At 45.2% G+C, this 26515-nt stretch overlaps 1 protein-coding gene across 1 annotated transcript in view; it reads left to right on the forward strand.

Moving 5' to 3' along the window:
- The first annotated feature begins 2140 nt into the window (after positions 1–2140).
- The window catches only part of SYNPO2L (synaptopodin 2 like), a 143110-nt gene continuing 118735 nt past the window's right edge, over positions 2141–26515 (forward strand). Inside the window, exon 1 of the mRNA XM_030203399.1 lies at positions 2141–2403. Within this exon, the coding sequence (XP_030059259.1) occupies positions 2293–2403 (111 nt within the window). The 5' untranslated portion in view covers positions 2141–2292. The remainder of the gene's footprint in view (positions 2404–26515) is intronic.

A 26515-nucleotide genomic window follows, 5' to 3' on the forward strand; every position in this document is an offset into this window, starting at 1 on the left:
GAGAGTGTGTTTCACACAGATACAGTGTGTGCGAGAGAGAGAGTGTGTGTGAGACACAGACTCTCTATGAGACTGAGTTTATGAGACCAAGAGAGTGTGTGAGTGACTGTGACACATAGAGAGTGAATGTGATACAGTGTGAGACATAGAGTGTGTGACAGTGTGTGAGACAGAGAAAGACATTGACTGTGAGAGAGAGTGTGTGAGAGACAGAGTGTATTTGTGACAGAGACACCTCCCCCCCTCTCTGGTGTCAGGTCCCCCCTCCCTCCCTCTCTCTGGTGTCTGAGTGTTACTGTGCAGGACCCTGAGCTCTGGCTGTGCTTCAAGGAACTGACCAATCCTATTTAATAGAATGAACCTCCAACATTCTGAAGCCAAGAAACCTCGTGTGGTTTGTCTCTTCTGCTTGTGACGAACCCGGAAGTACGTGATGTCAATTCAGGAGATGGATACAGAGAGCAGGAATGCCTCAGCCATGCAGTCAGCTTCAGAATATTGGAGGTGCGTTTTATTATATAGGATGGGGAATGGAGATTTACTAAATTTGTAGGGAATCTGTATCCCATTAAGAGTTTTCATGGGAGAGAGTTTTTTATTCCCCCTCGTCCCTAGTTCAAAACCTGTCTATTTACAGTTCCATCCTGACTACTTGAACAGCACAGCTCTGCTTCCTTCCCAATCAAATATATTTCATAGTTACGTTAATTACAAGAAGCACCTCTCTTGTTATGAACTGTTGTAAGTGATGACTCCATTGAGGGCCGCTGAAGTCAACTTGTGTGTTAATGGGTTAATTGTTGATTTGGTCTACTGTATTATTATTTTTAATAAAAATTTAAAGTTAAAAAAAAAAAAAGATTTTTCATGGGCTCTGGCTGGACCGGTGCCATTCGAAATCAGGAGTATTGTTTGGGTTTGAGAGCTGTCTGCAACAAATTGCAGACAAAATTAAAGATGTGTTTTGTATTTGGGTAAGTGGTTGCTTGTAGACATTTCTCTGGGTGGCATAGAGGGCATAAATGGATCATGTAAGATACCTCTCACTCTTGCACATGCTGAATATCCTGTGAGTCATGTTATGTATTTCATATTTTAAGTATTTCTTGAATACTTGTTTTATTTTATGTTACTGCTTGAGGATTTTCACTGTGTGCCCTTCAGAGAACAAAAGAATTTAGGGTGAATCAAGCCTCAAATATTTTTGTACATATCCTGGCTACCTATAATGCTCATTATCTGATCTCATGGCTCACAGGTGACACAGGGCATGCACTGAAACCCTGTGATATGCTATTGCCTACCTATTGCAAGGAGCAGATGTAAGCTTATTCTGGGTTGAATTCATGGAGATACAGGTTAATATCTTCCTCTTATTCTTTTATGCATCCTGCCATCAGTCATTAGGTATTATAGCTACTACTATTGCCTTCCCCAGTTCTTCCTTGCTCATATCACCACTCTTATCTCTAACAGTGAAATCCAATACCCATACCCAGAAGGAACATACTATAATGGTCTTATGACTTTATGAAAGATACTGGTAAATTGTTTTTTTTTAATATCTTATTTAAACTGGAATGTCACATACCTCTGATCTGCAAAGTTTAGTGCAAGAGGCAGTATAAACAACTTGCATTATTATTCCTCTTCTCTCACTTCACTTGTTCGAAACATTTTTGTATTAGTCACAAAAAAACATCTAACAGGATTCTTATCCTGGAAATTACAGGTGCAGTGACTACAAAAATAGTTTCCCAGTGCACTGTTTCCTGAATAATTTGAACAGATGTTCACCCTGGGCTCAACATAGGAACTTAAACAGAAAACATAAAGATCCATTCTAATGGAAAAGCTATTGAAAGTAAAGCACTCTAAAATTAAACGGCTTCAGTCTGTGAAAGAGAGCCCCATGGTAAGACAGGAGGGAGCTATTTTTGGCCAAACTATGAGAGGCATCAGTGACAAGAGAGGGTGAAGGCAGGAAGATTGACAAGGCATGTGTTCAGGATGATACTTACTGGCTCCTCATCAAAAAGTGAAGCCAAACAGCCAATCAGAAGCAAGTACAGTGGCAGATAATCTCAAAGTTCAGAAGGGTCGGGGGACCCAGACTTATCAGTCAGAACTTTAGTCTTATGCATGTGGGTGTGAGGCACATACACACACAGCGGAAGGGTAAGAAGAGAGAAGCTTGAGCAGCACTGAAAGAGAGAAAGAAGTGTGAGAGATGGAGCTTCTAAAACCTGTTCAGCTTTCTGTCATATAGTGAACTTTAGTGAAGGAAAAACAATGGTCATGGGAGCAGATGACAAGGTCCTCATCACCCTTTCTGGAGAAGGCCCCTGGGGCTTCCGACTACATGGGGGATCTGAGAAGAACTTACCACTCCAAGTGTCAAAGGTAGGACATGAGATGCTGCTTCATCAGATGGCACGAGAAGCTCAGGTGTTTCTAGACAGTGTGGAAATTACTGATCTTTTTTTCATTTTTGTAACTGATCATAATTGCATTATATATTTTGATAACTTTTCCCATTTCTCACTGGAATTATGGGTTGTGTTGAATTAATTTTATTGTATTCTGCATACAGCCTGAACATCTTCTAGGGTTTTGATGTGTCAAGATAAGCTATAGAAGTGGCCCCTTTCAAGATAATACTCAAAATATAATGGGACATAAGTGAGGATGGGTGTTGACATACTGCCTTTCTATGGTTACATCAAAGCAGTTTACATATTATATACAGGTACTTATTTTGTATCTGAGACAATGGAGGGTTAAGTGACTTACGCTGAGTCACAAGAAGCTGCAGTGGGAATTGAACCCAGTTCACCAGGATCAAAGCCTGCTGCCTAACCACTAGGTTACTCCTTCACTCCATGCAAGTAGCATGCTTGATTGAGTGGCATGATTCCCCTTGAAAAGTAATTCACAAGAGCAACTCTGGAACATCATAATTCCTTTATACTGGATTATATGCCAATAGAACATAGATTGTAAGCTCTTTGAGCAGGGACTGTCTTTCTTCTATGTTTGTGCAGCGCTGCGTACGCCTTGTAGCGCTATAGAAATGCTAAATAGTAGTAGTAGTAGTAGTAGTAGAAGAACATCTCATACAAAATCTGCAGACCCTTCCAGAAAGATGATAGGTTACTGGGAGGAGTACAGGAGTTTCAGTTCCTGTTAATGGTGTGTCCCTCCACAGCAGGGTTTTCAAAACCGGTCTTGGTGACCACACAGTGTTTTCAGGATATCCACACTGAATATGCATGAAAAAAAAGTGTATACATATTTATCTCTTCCATATTCATTGCAGATGTCCTGAAAACCTGACTGGTTGTGTAGTCCAGGACTGGTTTAGGCAGCCTTGTTCCACAGTCTCTTCGCAGCACCTTTCTTTAGAATAGCAATCAGAGGAAGAGATAAAAGGAAGGAGAATGTTGGTCAACGTTGATATCCCTAGCCTGGGATTCTAAAATGCTTAGTCTTCATATGGGAAAGGGAATGGGACTTGATATACTGCCTTTCTGTGGTTTTTGAAACTACATTCAAAGTGGTTTACATAGTATATACAGGTACTTATTTATACCTGGGGCAATGGAGGGTTAAGTGACTTGCCCAGAGTCACAAGGAGCTGCAGTGGGAATTGAACCCAGTTCCCCAGGATTGAAGTGTGCTGTACTAACCACTAGGCTACTCCTCCATCTTAATAATGAGCCAACATCAAAGTATTCATTTGGAAATTGAATGATGAGGACTCATTGTTGACAGTTGCCCCAGAACTGTCAAGTTACCCAGTTCCAGGAGGGAGACGTTTTGGCTAGTGTAGGTTTTGAATTTACATCCTAATGCAGTGTGGTAGTTGTAGTCCTTGATTTTACCTATTAATATCAATGCTATGGATCCATAATGCACCAAGATAGGACTGTCAGAAATCCAGGACTGGCCTTAAATCTCCATCCTGGAACTGGGTAACTTGGAAGCTCTTAGCCTATTAATATGCTTCAGAATTTCTCCACTGTTCATCCCATGTGTAGCCTATGAATATCTATCTAATGGTAGTACATGCAACAAGACTACACATACTTTCCCAGTGCTCCGTGCTTGAAGAAATTTATGTGTTTTGGGGTGAAGCTGTATTGGGAGGAAAGAACCTGCTATGATAGTGGGTGCTTCTTGCAAAAGCATAATCTCTTTCATCCAATGTACTTTACATACTTTTAGTCCTCATCATGAATTAAATCTCAGTGTTGACTGATATGGATATATATTGTACAGCCCTGCTTATAGGGGTGAATTCTGTACACGGCACTGAAAAAAGCGCTATTTTATAAGTCACACTTAAAATTAGATATGGTTTATAGACTAGCACCTATGTCTATGGATCATGCCTAACTTTAGGCGCAGCCATTTGTACCAACTGAAACGTGGTGCAAATGTACATGCCTAAATTGGGTACATAACCCTCGTATTTTATAACAATGCGTGTAAATGCTAGGAACGCCCCCATTCTACCCATGATCCTACCATTTCCATGCCCTTTTTTTTTTACTTGTGCATAAAATTTAGGTGCGTAAGTTTTAATTAAATCTAAGTGCCAATAATTGCTTTTTAAAAAGCCAATTATTGGTGCTAATTAGCTTGTTATTCAATCAAATTGCATGTGCAAATTGGGCACACGCAAGTTTTATAGAATTAGGAGGTTAATGTCACTTTTCCGTAAAAATAAATAATGTGAGAGACTTTCAGAATAGGTTACTATTATCAGTTTGTGCATAGGAAGGCTTCAGGATTTGTTAACAGACTGTGCCAGAGGAGGGATTAAAACCTGGTTTCTCAGTTCTGTGCTGTGAGCCCCAAGCTGTAATTATAAAAGATGATATATGCGTTCTGAGAAGCCTTTGAGCTGCTCCATTGCAGCAGCAGCTGCTGTGCCAGGTGGAGAGGATTAGTAAATAGCTGAGAAGAGAAAAAGTAGCAAAACTTAGAGAAGGAGCAGTTGATGGTTAGAGCAATAGACTGAGAGCTAGGGTTCAAATCCCAGTTCCCCCACTCCTCGTCACCTTGGGAACTGCCCTTGCTTCAGGTAGTCATATGAAGGCAATGCTATAGTTAAACCCGCGGTGCACAGAAGAGTAGCACCTACATGCATAAGCACCCTAAACACTGTAAGTGCATGAATAAGTGCTGTAGAAGGCAATTCTATAAATTTGTGCCTATGGGATGGTGCCAAATAACTGCATAATATTAGCTCATATGCGGGTAAGAGATGCCACTAATTGGAACTTACCTGCATACATGCTAGCCATGTTCTCTTCAGCCCGTATATGAAAAGGGGTGTTCACGTGGACAGGCTCTACCAGATATGCATGTAACTTACAGAATACTGTAAATTATGCACAAATGTGGTATCACATAGTTGTGAACACTTACCAGTTGTTGACATGACGTGATTGCGGCTGCATGTTCACAAGTGACTTCGATGCCTGGCTTTCTGTTTTTCTTGACCCCTCATTTCCGTCCCTCATTCTCGGAGACTTTAACATACACGCTGATGACCCATCCAACTCTCATGCTTCTCAGTTCCTCACTCTAACATCCTCCTTCAACTTCCAGCTGTGCTCCACCACCCCTACTCACCAAAATGGCCATTGTCTTGACCTCATCCTCTCCTCTTCCAGCTCACCCTCTCTCTGATCATCACCTGATCACCTTCACACTTCTTCACCCCCCCTCAGCCCCGCCCAACATTAACCACTACTTCCAGGGATCTCCAGGCTATTGACCCTCCCACCTTATCCTCTGGTATTTCTAATCTCCTCCCCTCCATTATGTCCTCCGAGTCTGTCGACAAGGCTGTCTCCGCTTACAATGCCACTCTCTCCTCTGCTCTTGACACCCTCGCACCATCCATCTCCCGTCCCGCAAGGCGCACTAATCCCCAGCCCTGGTTGACCCCTTGCATCCGTTACCTTCGCTCCTGCGCCCGATCTGCTGAACGCCTCTGGAGGAAATCTCGCACCTATTCAGATTTCCTTCATTACAAATTCATGCTATCCTCCTTCCAGTCCTCCCTATTCCTTGCCAAACAGGACTACTACACTCAATTGACCAATTCTCTCAGCTCCAACCCTCGTCATCTCTTCACCACCCTTAACTCCCTCCTCAAAGTGCCCTCCGCTCCCACCCCCCTCACTCTCGCCTCAATCACTGGCAGACTGCTTCTGCGACAAGGTGCAAAAGATCAACCTTGAGTTCACTACCAAGCCACCTCCTCCTCTTCACCCTTCAACCCTCTCCCTTAACCAACCAACCCTGGCCTCTTTCTCCTCCTTTCCTGATATCACCGAGGAGGAAACCGCCCGCCTTCTTTCCTCCTCGAAATGCACCGCTTGTTCCTCTGATCCCATCCCCACCAACTTACTTAACACCATCTCTCATACTGTCACCCCCTCCATCTGTCATATCCTCAACCTCTCTCTCTCCACTACAACTGTCCCTGACACCTTCAAGCACGCCGTAGTCACACCTCTCCCCAAAAAACCATCACTTGACCCTACCTGTCCCTCCAACTACCACCCCATTTCCCTCCTACCCTTCCTCTCCAAAATACTTGAGCGAGCCGTTCACAGCTGCTGCCTTGATTTTCTCTCCTCTCAGGCCATCCTCGATCCGCTTCAAACCGGTTTTTGCCCTCTACACTCGACAGAAACAGCACTCTATAAAATCTGTAATGTCCTGTTCCTTGCCAAATCCAGAGGCCACTACTCCATCCTCATCCTCCTTGATCTATCTGCCGCTTTTGACACTGTCAATCATGATTTACTTCTTGCCACACTGTCCTCATTTGGGTTCCAGGGCTCTGTCCTCTCCTGGTTCTCCTCCTATCTCTCCCACCGCACCTTCAGAGTACACTCTCATGGATCTTCCTCCACCCCCATCCCGCTCTCTGTTGGAGTTCCCCAGGGATCTGTCCTTGGACCCCTTCTTTTTTCAATCTATACCTCTTCCCTGGGCTCACTGATCTCATCTCATGGTTTCCAGTATCATCTTTATGCTGATGACACCTGGCTGTATCTCTCCACACCAGACATCACCGCGGAGACCCAGGCCAAGGTATCGGCCTGCTTATCCGACATTGCTGCATGGATGTCCAACCGCCACCTGAAACTGAACATGGCCAAGACCGAGCTTATCGTCTTTCCACCAAAACCCACTTCTCCTCTTCCACCGCTCTCGATCTCAGTTGATAACACCCTCATCCTCCCCATCTAATCCGCCCGCAACCTCGGAGTCATCTTCGACTCCTCCCTCTCCTTCTCTGCGCATATCCAGCAGACAGCCAAGACCTGTCACTTCTTCCTCTTTAACATCAGCAAAATTCACCCCTTCCTCTCTGAGCACACTACCCGAACTCTCATCCATGCTCTCATTACCTCTCGCCTTGACTACTGCAACCTACTCCTCACTGGCCTCCCACTTAACCATCTATCCCCCCTTCAATCCGTTCAGAACTCTGCTGCAAGTCTTATATTTCGCCTGAACCGATATACTCATATCACCCCTCTCCTCAGGTCACTTCACTGGCTTCCGATCAAATACCGCATACAGTTCAAGCTTCTCCTTCTTACCTACAAATGCACTCAGTCTGCAGCCCCTCATTACCTCTCTACCCTCATTTCCCCTTACGTTCCCGCCCGAAACCTCTGCTCACAGGACAAATCCCTCCTCTCTGTACCCTTCTCCACCACCGCCAACTCCAGGCTCCGCCCATTCTGCCTCGCCTCACCCTATGCTTGGAATAAACTTCCTGAGCCCTTACGCCAAGCCCCCTCCCTATTCATCTTCAAATCCTTGCTCAAAGCCCACCTCTTCAATGTTGCTTTCGGCACCTAACCTTTATACCTTTCAGGAAATCTAGACTGCCCCAATTTGACTGCCCCTACTTGACTGACTGTACATTTGTCCTTTAGATTGTAAGCTCTTTGAGTAGGGACTGTCCTTCTATGTTAAATTGTACAGCGCTGCATAACCCTAGTAGCGCTTTAGAAATGTTAAATAGTAGTAGTAGTAGTAAGTAAGTGGTGCCTTATTCCTATATTCTGTAAAGGCATTTACCCGTGTAAGTGCCGTTATAGAATACTGCTTGGCACCTTGATTTTTGGTGCTAATTTCATGATATCCCATTGGGCGCCCTTTACTGAATTGTACCCATAGCATGTAACTGCAAAGGGGTGTACATATGGGCAGGGCTCCCAATTAACCATGCCACTACTTATTTAGGCACCTGCAGTTTTGGGTTACTCTAGTATGATGATACCTGGGCGCCCAAATTTTGTTATAAAATAGGCTCCTATTGTGCTGTATTGGGGGCATAACTGGAGGCACCTTGTTATAGGATCAATTGCTTTACGGTTTATTAATTCTCGATATACCAACATACCTAACTGGTAGTTCACAGAGATTTACAAATAAAAAAACAATACATACATCAAGTCAGGCAAAGGAACTACAAAATTTAGACAGGAAAGATGAAACAATCATTCCAATTTCGTAAATACCTTTGGAAAAGAAAAGACGAGGGGTGGTCAGGATGGGCATGGGAAATAATAAACTGGGGTGCTGAGTGAAACAACCAAACAAACTTTAATAAGGAGGAAAAGCCAGGCTTTAGTAAACGTTTTAAATGATTGCTCTGCACAATTGGAGAGAAAAGAATTCCAGAAAAACGAAGAAACAAAGTAGAAAGCATGATGCCTAGTACTCTCTCCTGTTGCGCATTTCTAGGACTGTGGAGAACTAGACGAAAGTCATCTAGAAAGCACAGGGCCACCGAGAGACTGAGCTGGCCCGGGACAAGGCCGCTGCCCCTGCCCCCAGGAGCGTCGTCGCTGCCAGGCCTCCCCCCAGGATCATCATCACTGCTGCCAGGTCCTTCCCCCCAGGATCGCCACTGCCACCGGGTCCCTCCCCCAGGATCGTCGGCCGCCCCGCCAGGACGTCCCCCCAGGATCATCGTCGTCGTCACTGCCAGCCCCCCCCCAGGATCATTGCCACTGCCGGCCCACCCTCCCCGATCGCTGCTACCGCCCGCCAGCAGAAGGGATCGTCCTCCAGCTCTGCTGTTCCTTCTTCTGTGGTGTGGCCTTCCCCTGTGGCTGCTTTTTCTCTCAGGTCGCACATGCGTGGTCTGAGGAGAAAAGCTGCTGCAGGGGAAGGCAATGTGGCAGACTGTGAAGAAGAGCTGCCTGCTGTGTCTGTTCCTCCAGTTCCCCCCCAGCCTCCAAGGGGGGGGGGGGGCGCAGCACCAGAGTTTTCTCTCTCCTGCTCCTGTCAGAACATGATCACCCAGGTCCCATCAGAAGCAGGAGAGAGAGACCCCAGCGCTGGGCCCCCCTTGGAGGCCCAGGCCTGTGGAATTTTGCCCCCCTCCTTGGCGGCCCTGAGAAAGCGAAACAGTCGAGGAGAATAAGGTACAGTGACGTTAGAGAGAGAAAAAGGGACACCCACTCTAAAATCCTTAAAAGTCAGAGTGAGGAGCTTGTGAATAATATGTTGATCCACAGGGACCCAGTGGTATTTCTGCAGCAAGGGGGTAATGTGATTGAACCTACAAGTGTGACAGAGAAGGTGGGTAGCAGTATTTTGGAGGGACTGAAGATTTTCAGCTACAACCTAAATAAGCAATGTTACAGTAGTCCAATCTAGTGACCAGTAGGGATAGGATAAGCACGTAAAAAGGAAATAGGGGTGAAGTATTTCCTAACAGAACAAAGTTGACATAAGATATAGAACCCTGAGATTTGAGTTCAGTGTAATAAGTAATGGAAAGAATCAGCCAGAGAGATGGAGGTATCAAATAGGTTCAGTGCAAGAGAGGGTATAGAGAGGGCATACAGAGGCCTCCCATAAACCAACAGGCAGCAGTTTTCTGGGGGTTCAAGACTAGTCTGTGAGCAGAGAGTCTTAGACTATATATTATATTTAAAACATTTTATAACATTCTTTGTGAACATAAGGTAACATTCCTTCTGAATTAGTTGGGAAAATAGCCTGAATCCACCATGGGTGCCAGAGCTGTTGAATACACAGCTTGTATTCCAGCTCCAAGTTCTACAGTCATTCTCCAGTTGTTGACAAAATTGCATTGTGTTAAGAAAATATGGTCATCAAGGAGAAAATTCTCTAAAAGCCATGGTCTTCTCAGAGTTCTGAACAAGAGGAATTCCCCTGGTGATTAAAGAGGGATTAAAGAGATATTTGTGACCTGGATTGGCCACTGTTGGAAACAGGATGCTGGGCTTGATGGACCGTTGGTCTTTCCCAGTATGGCAATACTTATGTACTTATGACTGGGTTACTCCATTATTAGGCACAACCATCCGCTTTTGTCCACAGGTTACATCTGTGAAATATTTGGTGCAATTATGTCACTAGTTGGGAGGTTCACAGATCATGATCCACAAATAGATTTTAGTTCACATTTTCTGACTAGTTCAAATACCAATCAGGAAGAGTCAGAGAGAGAGAGTGAGGATGAGACAAAATGAGTGGAATTTCATCCCACCTTTGCCCTAGCCTCTTTTTTAAATCACTCTAGGTCTATTAGTTCAGAATGCACTCCTAGCATCTTCACATATCTCTCCCCTCCCTTCTTCCTTCCCAGATGCACAACTCACACTACCTTCATCCCACCCACCCCCCACCACAACTTCACTGTCTACTGCTGCTGCTCCTTGACAAACCCAGCCTTCTATCACCTCTCCACCTGAGGACAGAGACATATCATTTGCAATCTTCTTTAGCTATTTTTGATATTTAATCTTTCCCCTGACCTGGTTTTCACCTCCTAGTTACCGGGCTCCACCAAATTAGCCTCCACTTTCTGCCTCATACATACTAATACCCCCTTTCCTCTACAATAAAAACAAGTAAAACAAAAATGAAAATGAGACAATATCTTTTATTGGAATAAATACATTTTGGACCATATTCTATTTATGGCGCCTGAAAAATTGGCGCCAAAAAACTTTTTCGCTTAGGCATAATCTAGATTTAGGCATGGTTTATAGAATATGTCTAAGCAGATTTAAAGAATACACCTAGCGGCTATGCCAGCACCAAACTCTAGGCGCATCCATTTATGCCAAGGAAAACTTGGTGTAAATCCCGGCCCCTAAGTTAGGTGTGGAGCAGGTGTATTCTATAACCCTGTGTGTAAATTTTTGGAATGCCCACAAAACGTCCATTCCATGCCCATGACCCCCTTTTTGGCAGTACACATTAGAATTTATGTGCAGTTCTTTACAGAATATGCTTAGCAAGTAGTGCATGTAAATTCTAATTAATGTCAATTAGTGCTGATAATTGGTTGTTAACTTCTAATTATTGGTATTGGTTAGCTTGTTAACCAATTAGGTTGTATGCATTGTAATGGAATACATTTCGATTTCCACGTAGAAATCTCGGCACTATATATAGAATCGGGGAGGGGGGGGGGGTTATGGCTAGCTTTCAAAGGCCAGAACCTTCTTCAGGTCAGGATAATGTGAGCAAAAGATGATAATATGAGAATATATTAAGTGGAAAATAAAAACACACCAATGACAGTCTCAAGAAGAAAAGTAGAGGTGAGGGCTGCTAAAGATGGATAGGTGATCAGAAAGTGGCAAAGCAGTATAATTTTATAATGTGATAGGAAACCCAGATATTTGTTAAGCCCTGCCTTGTTGGTGGCAAAATATTTCATCATCTTAATTTCAAAGGTCTTACATTATTGGATTGCCTTAGGATTCCGACTATTAGGTCATTGATGTAATGCTCTAAACCCGAAAAATGCTTTCCCACAGAGGTGTCACTTTGGTTTATCTTGGTGGCAACATCTCCAAATGGGTTAGTTTTGTGCTTACTATGACAGTAATGAACCTTACTCTTAATCCAGGATATGTGGAGTGTGATCTCACTCTCAAATTTACTGCTAATGCTCATTGTAGTATTTGCATTGTATTAAAGAGAGCTTCCCTCTAGAGTTTGTAAGATGTAACTTGTATAGGCAACCAATCCAGGTATGCTTGGAAATTCTTGGCTCTAAAGTGACTGACTGGATTAGAAACTGGTTAAGCAGAAGATGACAGAGGGTAGTGGTAAATAGAGTTCACCCCAAGGAAAGGGATGCTACCAGTGGTGTGCCGCAGGGATCAGTTCTTGATTTGGTTCTTCTTAACATTTTTGTTAGTGATATTGCAGAAGGGCTCTCTGTAAGGTTTGCCTCTTTCTATATGATACCAAACGCTGTAATAGGGTAAACACCCCTGATGGTGTGGATATCATGAGGAGGGATCTAGTGGATCTTGAAAAATAGTTTAGAATTTGGCAGATAGGGTCATGCATTTCAACTGGAAAAGTCCAAGGAAGTGGTACAGTTTAGGAGGTGAAGTACTTACTTGTAGCAGGTATTCTCCAAGGATAGCAGGCCATTCATTCTCATATACGCTCCCACCTCCCCTTGGAGTTGTCTCCTTTTTTGATGTACTATATAATTGTTCTGATGGTCCTGCGTTCTCACGGCGGGCAGGAAGGCACTCACGCGTGCTCAAAAAAAGCTATGTTTAGCTGTTTAAGCTTCGCACTGGGTGACATGGATGATGTCACCCATATGTGAGAATGAATGGCCTGCTGTCCTCAGAGAATATCTGCTACAGGTAAGTATCTTCGCTTTTGAATTATTCTTCCCAATGTGCATCATAGGTACATAAGTAATGCCACACTGGGAAAAGACCAAGGGTCCATCGAGCCCAGCATCCTGTCCACGACAGCGACCAATCCAGGCCAAGGGCACCTGGCAAGCTTCCCAAACGTACAAACATTCTATACATGTTATTCCTGGAATTGTGGATTTTTCCCAAGTCCATTTAGTAGTGGTTTATGGACTTGTCCTTTAGGAAACCGTCTAACCCCTTTTTAAACTTTGCCAAGCTAACCGCCTTCACCACGTTCTCCAGCAACGAATTCCAGAGTTTAATTATGCGTTAGGTGAAGAAAACTTTTCTCTGATTTGTTTTAAATTTACTACACTGTAGTTTCATCGCATGCCCCCTAGTCCTAGTATTTTTGGAAAGTGTGAACAGACGCTTCACATCCACCTGTTCCACTCCACTCATTATTTTATATACCTCTATCATGTCTCCCCTCAGCCGTCTCTTCTCCAAGCTGAAAAGCCCTAGCCTCCTTAGTCTTTCTTCATAGGGAAGTCGTCCCATCCCCGCTATCATTTTAGTCGCCCTTCGCTGCACCTTTTCCAATTCTACTATATCTTTCTTGACATGCGGCAACCAGAATTGAACACACTTTGTATTTGTCTACATTAAATTTCATTTGCCATTTGGATGCCCAGTCTTTCAATTTCCTAAGATCTTTCTAAAATTTTGAAGAGTCTGCATGTGTTTTAACAACCTTGAATAGTTTTGTGTCATCTGCAAATTTAATCACCTCACTTGTCGTTCCAATTTCCAGATCATTTCTAAATATGTTAAATAGTACTGGTCCTAGTACAGATCCCTGTGGCACTCCACTATTCACCCTCCTGCATTGAAAGAAATGGCTATTTAACCCTACTCTCTATTTTCTGCCCAATAACCAATTCCTAATTCACAAAACAACAACACTTCCTATCCCATAACTCTAATTTTCTCAGGAGTCTCTAATGAAGAACTTTGCCAAAAGCTGTCTGAAAATCTATATACACTACATCAACTGGCTCACTTTTATCAACATGTTTATTCATGCCTTCAAAGAAATGAAGCACATTGGTGTAGCCCAGACATGGATTGGCATTGAATATATGGGGTTAATTCAGCCTACAGCTGTAAGCTGCTCAAAAACCGCTGACTGCCATGAGCTGAATAACTACCTCTAATTGTTAAATTCAACTTGATCTTTCCCTCTTCTGGAACCCAGTATATTCATTGGGGTCTTTGTCCTGTGTTTCTTCTTCCTCCTCAGCTGACTTTTTGTCTATTTTTTTGTCTCATATTCCTGCATATCCAGATCACCTCTCTTCATCTCTGCCTCATCTATTATATGGCCCTACCCTATTGCCTCATCCAAAGTCTACAGCACTTGTCCTCCTGCATTCCTCTCTCTCTGTATCCCTTTGTTGTGCAGCATTGTTCAGCTGTTCTAGAATGTCCTTACTTGGGTGCTTCTTTAATGTGTCCAGTCAGGGATCCTAAATTTGCATCAGTTGCCTTTTGCAGCTTTTCTGTTTTCCTCTTTCTTCCAGTTTTTGGTGAGCTTTCTTTGTGTACCCTCTGTATTCCAATAAAGGGTTTGTGGCATAATAATAGCAGTACATTATCTCCTTTTTTATCTTCAGGAGTCTGCTTAATACTTTTTAGGCCTCCTAACTTTTTCATTATTTTCTGTGGTTTATATCCTGCTGCAGTAGATCTATGAACACCTTCACCATAGCCGATTGCTGCACCAGGGATGCTATCTTCTCCTGAAGGTTTAACACCTTTGCTACCACCATCAGTAGTCCTAGTGTGTAAGCTATGGGTGAGCACCTTTTGATCTTGGGCAATGTGTGGCCAGTATAAATCCTTTTTTCCCCCGTCCTACCATACTTCCTCTGTAGTGTTGGCCTGCTGAGATTTGGTATAGATGTTAATACAATGGGCTCACCACGTGAAGGTACTCAGTGAGGCTTGGGGAGAAAAATGTATTTTCTCCCTCTCAGAGTTACACAGGAATTCACAAGCTTGCTGACGATTTCTATATTGCTGTATCTGTTGGCTTGCTTGTGGTGTATGATGTAGTGCCTGTGGGAGTTGATTCTTGTCTTTTGCCATCTGTCCTGTCTCCCCACAAAAGTGTGGTTAAGAAGTTCAATCAACGTTTTATGGTAGATGTGACAGTGCTACACATTTCTTTGTAAGCATGGATACACCCAACATTAACAAGTTTAAGTGAAGGAAATAGAAAAAGATTCTTCTTGATGCCATTTACTTACATATACAGTTATTTCTGGCATTCTCATATGTCCCAGAAAATGCTGTACAGAGCCTTGCTTACTTTTTCACATACAGTTTTATTCCCCATAATCATCTTCCTCTTTCTTGCCCTCTTCTCCTCCTTTCTCTGGTCTGCTTTTGCTTCTTTTTGACCCCACTCTATGCCAAGCCTCAGCTTTTCCTTCTTTCAACAGTGCAGAGGCACAGAATTTTCTCCCCACTACTTCTCTGTTCTCCATTTGCAAGTGTTTGCTGGGAAGTGAACCTGCAGCCTCACAAGTTTAGTGACTGGAGACATGCAACTGAGGCCACAGAGACCTGTTAGCTGCAAACTGAGTTCCAGGAAACATGATCATAAGTAGCAGAAGCCCATTGGGTCTGCAAGAGGTGTATCTTATCAGAGGCAGTATATAAGGAAGCCAGTCATACCCTTGCTGATTCAACAGTTTTTGGTGGTCCTGTCCTGCATCTACTGCTATCCCAGGTCCCTGTACTACAACAGTGCAAATTCTCTTCTACTTACTCCATGTTTGGTTCCTGCTGTACCTGTGGTTCCTGTTCCACACCTGATTCCTGCTCCATGATTGGCTCCTGCTTTACTAGTGGTTCCTGTTCCACACTTGATACCTTCTGTTTGTTTGGTTCCTGATCCTGCCTTCTCTCTGCCTTGCATGACCCTGCCCTTGCCTAGCCTCTTCATCCATGCCCAGGTAAAGTCCTCACACTATTGCTCTCTTTATTTCACTTTATCATTACCAATAGGCTATGGGAGGAGACAGAAGCAGCAGCACTGGAAATTTCACATATAGGAAAGGGAGTGGGGTGGGGGTGGGGGGGGGTGGGTGGGTCTAGGTTTTATGACTGTCACATACTGAAGTAGGTTTCAGGGATGCAGCTGGGGTATAATGAGAGTAGAGGCTCTGTCCATACAGCTGTGATCATTTGGTGGTGAGGAGAGTTCAGCTATGAAGCAGTTATATAATATGCTTGTCTCCATGTTTGAAGCTGTTGTACTAAATTGGTTAACAAGTGTGTGTATTACCGTAGTTTGTCTGCAGGATATGCAAACATTACTGTATGTAAGGCTTGTTTCCAGGTTTGTAGGTGTTATATAAGCTCTATGACGTGTCTATGTAGGATCTAAAAAACAATATTTACATAAGAAAGACTGTGAAGAAGCCTCCAACTGATGATACCAGACCACCTTACCAGTCTTCCAGCTGTGATTAGATGGGAGCTCAGATGTATGAGTAAGCAAACTGTGCTTATTAATAGTCAGCTGGCATATAGATGCTCCCATGCGCTATAGCCTAAATTTAGCTTACACTGAAAAACAAGGTATCAGGTATGTCTACTGAAGCAGATCTTGTTTGGGTTGACTCTGTATTCTATGCTTACTACTCTGCACAGCCAAGTAGAAGGATAGCTGGGCAGTCTACGTGCAGTCCCTTCCAGAGGCTGAGAATAATTCTAAAGTAAATCAGCAATGGAAGCCATTGAAAGCAGAGACTGAGCCATGGATTAAGGGGTCCTTTTACTAAGCTACAGTAAGTGCTAGCTCATGCTTACTGCAGCTTAAAATGGCCTACTGTGGGATTTTCTCAGACATCCTGTCGTAAATTGCCAAAACCATGCAGGCAGAAATATTTTTATTTTTCTGCTGAGGGGCATGTCTGGGGGCAGAGAGTGGGCGTGACAGTACTTACTGATTAGCACAGGATTAGCATGTGAGCCTTTACCGCCTACAAAATGGGTGGTGGTAAGTTCTCATGCACTAAGTTTTGTTAATGGTCACACACTAATGTCAACATTAGCGCATGGCCATTAATTCTAAAAATAGAAAATCGGCTATTTTCCAGCTGCAGGAAAAATAGCCTTAGCTCGTGAGGAAGACCCACATAAAGACATTCTAAGGCCAACTTTTCCCACGGCCTATTTATTTATTTATTTATTGCATTTGTATCCCACATTTTCCCACCTTTTTGCAGCTTGGTAAAAGGGCCCTTAAATGTGCCAACCTGATTGAACACAGCTTTGGAAAAGGCTCTCTAGGGACTTGTATCCCACTGCATTAAGTTTCTACAGGGTTGCAATACTTGGGTCTAAGAGAATATAGAGCAATCTATAATGATGGCTTCAAGACAAAGGGTCAGCGAGGAAGAATAAATGTATGAACAGCTCAGTTTGTTCTATAATTTATAAGTTTCTTTTATCTATAAAAGCTATTATTATTATAGGAACATCTTAACAATGTAAATGGTGGCATAGAGACCAAAATGCCTAGTTGAGAATATCCAATTTCCAACACAATACCAGCTTTCACCATCTCCTCTGTCTTTTCCTCTCCTCTCAGCTGCTGCCCTCTCCATCTGTCCTGTGTTTCCAAAATCTGCTGGTAGGCTGTTTTAGGCCTTATTTTTAACACAGATGCTTACAAAACCAACTCTGTTGAACTGAACAACTCATTTACAAGTCCTATGTAAGAACATTTCCAAATATGCCATCTTCCCTCCTATCCTCCACTATTATGCACCAGTAAGAGAAGCAGGATCCCATATTAAATTCAGTACTTAGAAGACATTTATTCAAAAGCTGTTTCAGTGAGAAATAAATATTTTACAGTGTCGTAGACATGGAATTGACTGAAGACAAAACTTCCTATATATCCAAAAATATGACCAACAGTGAAACTAATACCCAGACCCCCTTCCAGCTATATGTGTGTGTTATATATACAGAGAGAGCAGAATCAGGAAGTACAATGCTGTGGAAAGAATTGACTTGGTTACAGTGTCTCTGTGCTAAACAGCTCAGAGTCCAGGTTTTACACAGGTTGCTTGAGTGGTTTGGCTAAAGTCACACAGTGTGGGATGGATTTGGGGAATTTGAATCAGATTAAAAGGTTCATGGCTCTGTTCTCCCATCCCTAAAATTAGAGGATCAGTGCATAACAGTACAGCAGATGTGCACAAAATTTATATTCTTCATTTGCCACCCATCACTTTCTGCTATTCTAGTTCCAGGGCAACACCTCGCACGTCCTTCCAGTCCCCTATGACAGCGCTTACATTGTCCTTCCATTGTGACCTGTAGTAATGTCTGCTGTTCTATTTACAGATCCCTACATAAGTGTGCAAGCCCAGCTATACCTTAATCTTCAGCCACTATTTGCCAATCTACTACTGAGATTTAGCACAGATCTTGTAAGCAGCTCGTGCTGCACCCTCTCTTTCCAGTGTCCCACCAGACTATCATCATTCCTTTATTCTAACTAGCAACACCGTGTTCTTGCAGCAGACCGCATGTGGCTCTGAAGATTCCTGTGAAACGTGATATGACAGGATTGTGCATGAAAGCAGGCATGGACCCAGTTTAATGGAACATGCAATCAACAGATCAATGTCACTGCACTAAGACACTCATTTCTAGAAGGTGTTAAAAACATGGGGGTTGATATTCAAGGAGTGGAGGAGTGGCCTAGTGGTTTGGGTGGTGGACTTTGGTCCTGGGGAACTGAGTTGATTCCCACTTCAGGCACAGGCAGCTCCTTGTGACTCTGGGCAAGTCACTTAACCCTCCATTGCCCCAGGTACAAATAAGTACCTGTATACAATATGTAAGCCGCATTGAGCCTGCCATGACTGGGAAAGCGCGGGGTACAAATGTAACAAAAAAAAAAGTGAGTTAACCAGGTAAAGAAGCATTTATCTGGTTACTCAAACTGACTGGGCCCTGAGAGAATAGTCAGTGGCGCTTTTCCAGATAGAGTTGCTGCTGAATATTCCCTCTAGCTCCTAAATATGAAACCTGGTACTGTGTGGGAGATCTGGGGGCGGAGTTGGGGCTGAGTTGGCACTTAACCAAATAAGTACCAATATTCAACCCATAACCGGATAAGTTAAGTGGGCAAATAGGACCGTATAAATAGCAGTCCTGTCTTTGTCCGATTGAACTTATCTGGTTAAGGGCTGAATATCAGCACTATCCAGTTAAGTGCTGGATGGCCACACATACCAGGATATTGAATGCCAATACTCAGACATAGTCTGCCAATACTCAGACATAGTCCTTCATTTAATACCTAGTCATAATTTTGGCAGCAGTGTTCAGCATTTAAAAAAACTGACCACCACCGGCTGAAAATTACCCCCATGGCTGCTTGTATCTGCCTTTGGGGTCTGACAATTCAAAGGATGAGTAAGTAAGTAAAGTGGCCAGAAGTGGCATATATATTGGACATATATTTCTGGGGGTCATTTACTAACAGCAGAATAAAATTGGTCCTGTGCATGCTAACTGTTAGTAAACAGCCCTATATATGAGTTAATAGATTTTATGTTGGACAGAATTTTTAAAATTATGAATTAAGCTAAGCTATGTGGCATTTACTAAGTTTACAGTACATGTGTCTGATATTTTTTTTATTGTAATTTGACCAGTGGCGTTCCTAGGGGGGCTGACACCCAGGGCGGATCACTGATGCGCCCCGCCCCCCCCCGGGGGCAGCACCCCCCCGGAACAGCACGACGCCCTCCCCCCCCAGTGAAAGAACCCCCGATCCCCCGGCGAAAGAACCCCCCTCTCTCGGGTGCATGCCGCTGGGGGGGGGGGGGTGTGCCGCACGCCTGCCGGCTCTTCGTTTTCATGCTCCCTCTGCCCCGGAACAGGAAGTAACCTGTTCCGGGGCAAAGGGAGCATGAAAACGAAGAGCCGACAGGCGCATGGCACCCCCCAGCGGCGTGCACCCGGGTCGGACCGCCCCCACCGCCCCCCCTTGGTACGCCACTGAATTTGAGTACTTTTCTCTGCATGGGGCTAAGATTCCAGAACCAGATATGACCTTGAGTCAGGTTTGACTCCTGACAACCATGCAGGGAGGGTCCCCTCTATGTGGGTTTCAAGGCATAATATAGGAGTGGTTACTGTTGCTTTCTCCTGAAGGGTTACATTCCCAAGGTCACAAGGAGCTGCTGGTGGATTTGAACTTGGGCCCTTCACTGCTCACTGCTCTAACCATTAGGCTATTCCTCTATGCCTGGGCTATGATTAGGAAAGGTGAATTAGAAGTTATACATAAAGGCAATAGATTTAAATTCCTCCTTTCAGCACAGCACTCCCTGCTGTTTCAGCACTGAAAACTGCAAACACAACCGTGACCATGTATACACCTCTTTCCTGACTTACAGCAACTGCTATTATCAACATGTTTCTGATTATATGAACTTGCTGCATTTTGTTTGGCAATACAGATCTTATGACTAGGAAGCAGCCTACTCCATAAAAGATAAACCAGGATTCCTCTGGGTCCCACTTAACATTTAGTGTCAACACTTTCAGCACAATTCCATCAATCAGACCAGCTGGCGCTTCTGATAGTGAGCACATGTTTGTGCTGATAAACATTTAAATCAACTGCTAACTCTAAATGAACAATTTTGTTCTTTATGGAAGACAAGCTCTTTTGGTGAGCATGCATATAGCCCCACTGAGAATACACTGAAGCAGGCAGCTAGTTACTGAAATCTGCACATTTTTCTGTATTTGCCCTCTTCAACCATCAGGCCCATGTACATTCCATTGGTAAGCCATCACTTTGCAGATTAGAGATGGACTATCATTATTCTTGTGTCATGACTCGGGGTAGGTGAGCCCTTGGGTCACAGTTGAGTGCTGTCTACCTAACCCTAAGGCTAGGCAGGCCCTGGTTGGTGGCAGGCAAGTCACATCCCAGCAAAGACTTGACCAGAGAATGGCTCTTAAAAGAGCCCTTGGGGGAGTGCCTCGACAAGTCAAGGTGGAGAGTGGCTCTTAAAAGTGCCCTTTGGGACTGGCCCAACAGAGTTGAGTCCAGGGAGTAGCTGAAACCTGAAGATGAGGATATCCAGAGACCTGGGGGCCAGGGATAACTTGGAGGACTGACGGATGGACAGCCAGGCTGGAACTTGGGAGGAACAGGGTTGAAGCCACAAGCTGGAACAGTGCTGGAATGATTCTGGAGATGAAGACTGGAACTAGGCTGGAGCAAGGTCAGAGATGAAAACTGGAACCAGGCCGGAGCAAGACCAGAGATGAAGACTGGAGAAAGTCTGGCGACAAAAATTGAAACAAGGCTGGAACAAGACTTGGGAGCAAGGCTAGAATGAAGACTGGAACAAGACTACAACTCCACAAAACAAGGAAGACAACCCATTGCAAAGGTGCTAGTTGGGAGTTGGTGCTGGTTGCTTATATACTCCCCAGACCGGAAGTGATGTCCTCCACAGGTTTCTGGGTATTCCTACCACTAGCCCTTTAAAGGTCAGCACTTGGTGTGTGCCTAAAGGAGCAAGCACCAGAACTTTCCATGTAGGAGTGGCCTGCCATATCGGTGGGGTACAATGGAAGCAGCAGTGCAGATGGCCTGCTACAACCCAGAAGCAGCCAGGGTCCAGGGAGACGTGGCAGAGTCTGGCCCTGACTCCCCCCCTCTAACTAAGCAAGTTCTTGGTGCCTAAAAAATATGCCCCATTTAGGTCTCTTATTGATTTTTGGATACAAGGGTAGTATTTCCCCAAAACCATTCTAAAAGCATGCCAAACTGATCTAGATCTCAGGATATAGATAATCAAAATACACAAGAGAGATCTGCATGGACCTGACCTCCAATGGAGCTTGCTGCACACCTACTAATGACTGAAGGTAAGAACAGAGGCAATGATGAGAAGACAAAATTCAGCCAAATTCAGCACCCAGAGGTTCTCTGAAAGGGCCAAAAAGTGGCCATAGGGTTTTTGGGATAAAATTCAGTATAAGCTGGAAATGAAGTACTTTAAATAAAATGCTTCTGCGTAATCGGCACCTTGTCAGTTTTATCACTGCAGTATGCATTCCTATGATAAGTTGGCACTTTTTTAACCTATACTGGATTAGAGAATGACACGGGAGTGGGTAATCGCGGTAAACCGCAGTAATCCACAGTAAATCTGCAGGAATCGTAAAAATTTTCAAACTTTTATCGCGGGTGCAAAAAGAGGTTATTTCCCTGCCCTGCAGGAGCAGTAATAACCCCTGCACCTGCGGTAAAACAGATGCCTACCTTTTTCCTGTCCTCTCTCCCTTCCTTCCAAGTCCAGTGTCACTTGCTCTCCCTCCCTCCCACCGCCACTGCCGCTGGGTCCTGTATCGCACTCTCCCTCCCCGCAAGCTCCAGTGTCACTCCCCCACCGCCCTCCCTCTATTCCCACAAGGTCCGGTGTTGCTCGCTCTCCCCCCCCCCCACTGCCTCCCCGCCACCACCACCGGGTCCTGCGTTGCACTCTCCCTCCCACCTCTGCAAGCTCCGGTGTCACTCCTCCACCTCTCCGCTATGCTTCCCTGCAGCCTTTGCATCTTCTGGGCTGCTGGCAGTGTTAGCAATGTAAGCACGCTGCCTTTGCGCGGCCCGGAAGCCTTCTCTCTTTTGTGACTTCCTGTGTCCGTGTAGGCAGATCGCTTGCTGCAGAGAGGCTTCCCAGCACACAAAGGCAGTGTGCTTACATTGCTAACGCTACCGGCATCCCGGAAGATGGAAAGGCTATAGGGAAGCATAGCGGAGAGGTGGAGGAGTGACACTGGAGCTTGCAGAGGGGGGAGGGAGAGTGCGACACAGGACCCGATGGCGTTGGCGGGGGAGGGGGGAAGCGAGCAACACCGGACCTTATGGGAATGGAGGGAGGGAGGGAGAGTGACACCGACCCTGTGGGGGGGGAGGCAGGAAGATTGGGAGAGCGACACTGAACTTGGGAGGGGGATGGAGGGTAAGCGACACAAGAAGACCTTGTGGGGAGGGGGGAGGGAAAGCGACATCAGACTTTGTGGTGGTGGTGGTGGGGGGGGGGGAGGGTGGTATGGAGGGAAAGCAACACCAGACTTCGTGGGGGAGGAGAGGGAGGGAAAGCAATACCTGACCTTGGAGGGAAGGAAGAAGGGAGAATGACAGGACCTTGCAAGGGGGAAGAGGAAGGAAGGGCATGGGTATAAGGCCTTGGAAGCAAGGGAATGAAAGAGATCAAAGGATGGAGCTGGGGACTGATTGGGTGTAGATGAGGACTAATAGGAAGGGAATGGGGACTAAGAAAATGGTTGAAAGATGGGGAAAGATAGGGGTTTAAGAGACTGGATATTAAGTGAGAGACTGAGGGAGCAATGGTAAAAGCCAGTAGGTAGATGAGAAGTGAAACAGAGACTAAGGTGAGAGAAAGGGGGATAAACACTGTGACAAAGTTAGCACTCGGGGCCCCACAGAGAAGCAGTCAATCCCTGAACTACGATCCCCAGAAGCCCTTGCAAGAAGGAGAGAGGAGGGTAGCCCAAAAGGGTGGAACAGATTTCCAACTCCAGCAGGGGGAGCAGTGGCTCAGTGCTAGGTGAGCCAGTTACTCCCTTCCTCACTAGAGTGAGAAGGGGAGGTGAAGCTCAGTCCCTTAGCTGCATCGCCGGTATATAATTCCCTCCAGCTGTGAGAGAGGGGGAGAAATTTCCGGGTGGCTCCCAGCTACCAGGAAGGAGAGGAAACTGATTGAGAGAGAAGCTGCCATGGAGTAGGTGGAGGACGGAAAGGGCCTGCCACTGGAGCTTCCTTGGGGGCATAGGCGTAGTTTGACTGTTTCATTTGGGGGGGCAAAGGATGGGGCGGAGCATATTAGCATATTCATTTGCATATATACATATGCAAATGAATATGCTAATATGGAGGAAGGAAGGGAAAAAGAGCTGGCTTTTTTGGGGAATAACCATAATGAATATGTATGAGATATCAAGCCAGCTCTTTCTCCCTTCCTTCCTTCTTTCCTCCTTACCCAGCACTCCCTCTTCATCTCCAGTAGTATTTCCCCACCCCCTTTCTCATACCATACCAGTGTTGACCTTAGAAATGCATAGGCTCTATATGTAGATCCTTCAAGAGGTAGTGTGTCATGATTTAGGCTCTACCCCCTTTTTTGATGTTTTGGTGCCACCTTAGTAAGGCCAACACACAATCTCTCCACTGCAAAACGCTATACACAGACTTGTGCAAAAACACACTCATATCCTTACTAAACCATAACAGCACTAATTCCAAGGACAGGACGAGCTACAACCTTATTTGTGAAAAGGCAGAACTGTAATTACACCAGGCTCTAAAACACCAATACACTACCTCGTGAAAAAAAAAGCAAAACAAAAAGGGCTGCAAATACTACACGCTAGCAGAATACTGCACCTTGATCACACATGAAAAACACATGACACAACAGACATGACACAAGGAACTAGAAATAAAAAAAATATGAAGGCAAAATACTGAACTGGAAAGTTAACTCAAGAAGTCAGACTCAGCATGCAGCAATACCAGAAAAATTGAAACTTACATGCAAAATATCACAGATGCACATTTCCAAAAGCTGACATATTCCAATTAATAAATTCTGAATAAAATACTTTTTCTACCTTTGTTGTCTGATCATTTAGTTTTTCTATTCACTTTGGTCCCAGTGTCTTCTGTTTTATACAGTGTCTTCTTTCCATTTGATATTTTTTTCTCTCACCATGTCCACCATCCTCCTGTGTCCTTATGCGTCCTGTCTACAATCTATAGCCCTGTCCCTATCCTTCCTCGAGTTTCAGTATCTGCCCTCAATGTGTTCCAAACCAGCCCTTAAACTCAGCAGTTTTCCCTCCATCCATATCCAGCATTTCTCCTCACTCCCCTCCATCCATGTGCATCTACTTCCTCTGTCTTCCCTCCCCTCTATCCATGTCCCGCATTTCTCCTCTCTCCCTTCCCCTCCATCCATGTGCATCTCCTTCCTTTGTCTTTCCTTCCCTCCATCCTTGTCCAACATTTCTCCTCTCTTCCCTCCATCCTTGTGCATCTCCTTCCTGACTTCTATCCCCTCCCTCCATCCATCCGTCCAGCAACTCTCCATTCTCCCCTGCCCTCTCCTCCATCCATCCATATCCAGCAAATTTCCTCTCTCCCCTTTCCCTCCATCCATCCATCCATGCCCAGCAATTCTCCTCCTTCCCCTGCCCTCCGCTCCATGTCTAGCGATTTCTATTCTCTCCCCTGCCCTCCTCTCCATCCATCCATCCATGTCCAGCAACTCTCCATTCTCCCCTGCCTTCTCCTCCATCCATCTTCAGCAAATTTACTCTCTCCCCTGTCCCCTCCATCAATCCCTGTTGTCCAGCAATTCTCCTCTCTCCCCTGCCCATCCTGTTTCTGCTTCCTTAACTTTCTTTACAAGATCTCCAGTCCATCTTCTTTTTTTTCTCTCCCTTCCTGTCTTCTTCACTCATTTCCAGCATCTCCCCTGTCTTCTTACTCACCCTATGTCCAGCATCTTCCAATATCCCTTTTTCCCTTCCAGCATTGTCCCTATGTGTCCTTATCCCCTCTCTGTCCAGCATTGTCCCTTTGTGTCCCTGTCTCTATGCTCCCTCACTTACCAGAATCTCGCTTCTCTGTCTCCCTGACACTCTCTTTTCTCTTCCCATCCTCTTACCATCCATTCACGGTCCAGTGTCTCTCCTCCTTTCCCCAAGTCCAGTCTCCCTTCTTCCCTCCTACCAGCTAATCCACATCCACAGCAATGACTCTTGGGATTTGCTCACACCGACCGGCTCCATTCTATCCAGGCTCAGCCTCCTTCCTGCACAACAGCTGAACACCCTGCGACTTTTCTGCCTGCCTTGTTTGTATTCCGGTGGTGTGACACGTGGCCAGGTGAACTGCAGTGCAACTTTCCTAGAGAATGCAGGGGACTTCACGCTATGGCTGAGAGTTTGCTGGTGGCTGAGGGTCCTTCGCTTCTACCAGGGGCCTCTACTAGTGCAAGCAGTGAGGGCAATGTTGTTGGCGGTAGTGGTGCCTCTGCGAACCCGGCGCCGCTCTCCCGGAAGCTGCACAAGATCAGGCAGCAGGCTCGCTCAAGCACGCTGCTCGTGACGTCACTTACGTCGTCAAACGTCTTCTCTCTCCCAATCTCCGGCGGAGGCGGGGCGCGGCTGCTGCAGGCATTTAAGAGAAGCCTGCAGCCCGCCTCTGCGGGGCTTCTATTGGTCCAAATTGCCAGCAAATTGCAAATTGGCAGCAAATTGGACCAATAGAAGCCCCGCGGAGGTGGGCTGCAGGCTGAAGAGGGGAGGGGAATGCTGGGCTTGTCGTCGGGCCTGCTTAGTGCTTGCTGCTTTTACTATTGGAGTGGCGCCCCGCCCGCCAGTTCGCCGCTGCGGATCGTCGTCGTTTGGGGGGCTCGCCCCCCCCCCCAGTCTACGCCCATGCTTGGGGAGAAGAGTAAGCTGCCATGTAGTGGGAGAATGTAGATATAGCCCTGTCCAGCACATGAAGGCAGTGGGAGAGGCCAAAGGGGTGTGGTGCTGTGAGGTAGGAGGAAAGCTGCCAGCCCTGTTTGGTACAGGGTCCTCCTGGGTGCTGTGAAGAGGACAGGGGCATTAAGTAGTGGTTTCCTTTGAAGAGACTGTTTGTGAAAGGGTTGAAT

The sequence above is a fragment of the Microcaecilia unicolor genome, chromosome 5 (genome assembly GCF_901765095.1).
Source record: "Microcaecilia unicolor chromosome 5, aMicUni1.1, whole genome shotgun sequence".
Lineage (NCBI taxonomy): Eukaryota > Metazoa > Chordata > Amphibia > Gymnophiona > Siphonopidae > Microcaecilia > Microcaecilia unicolor.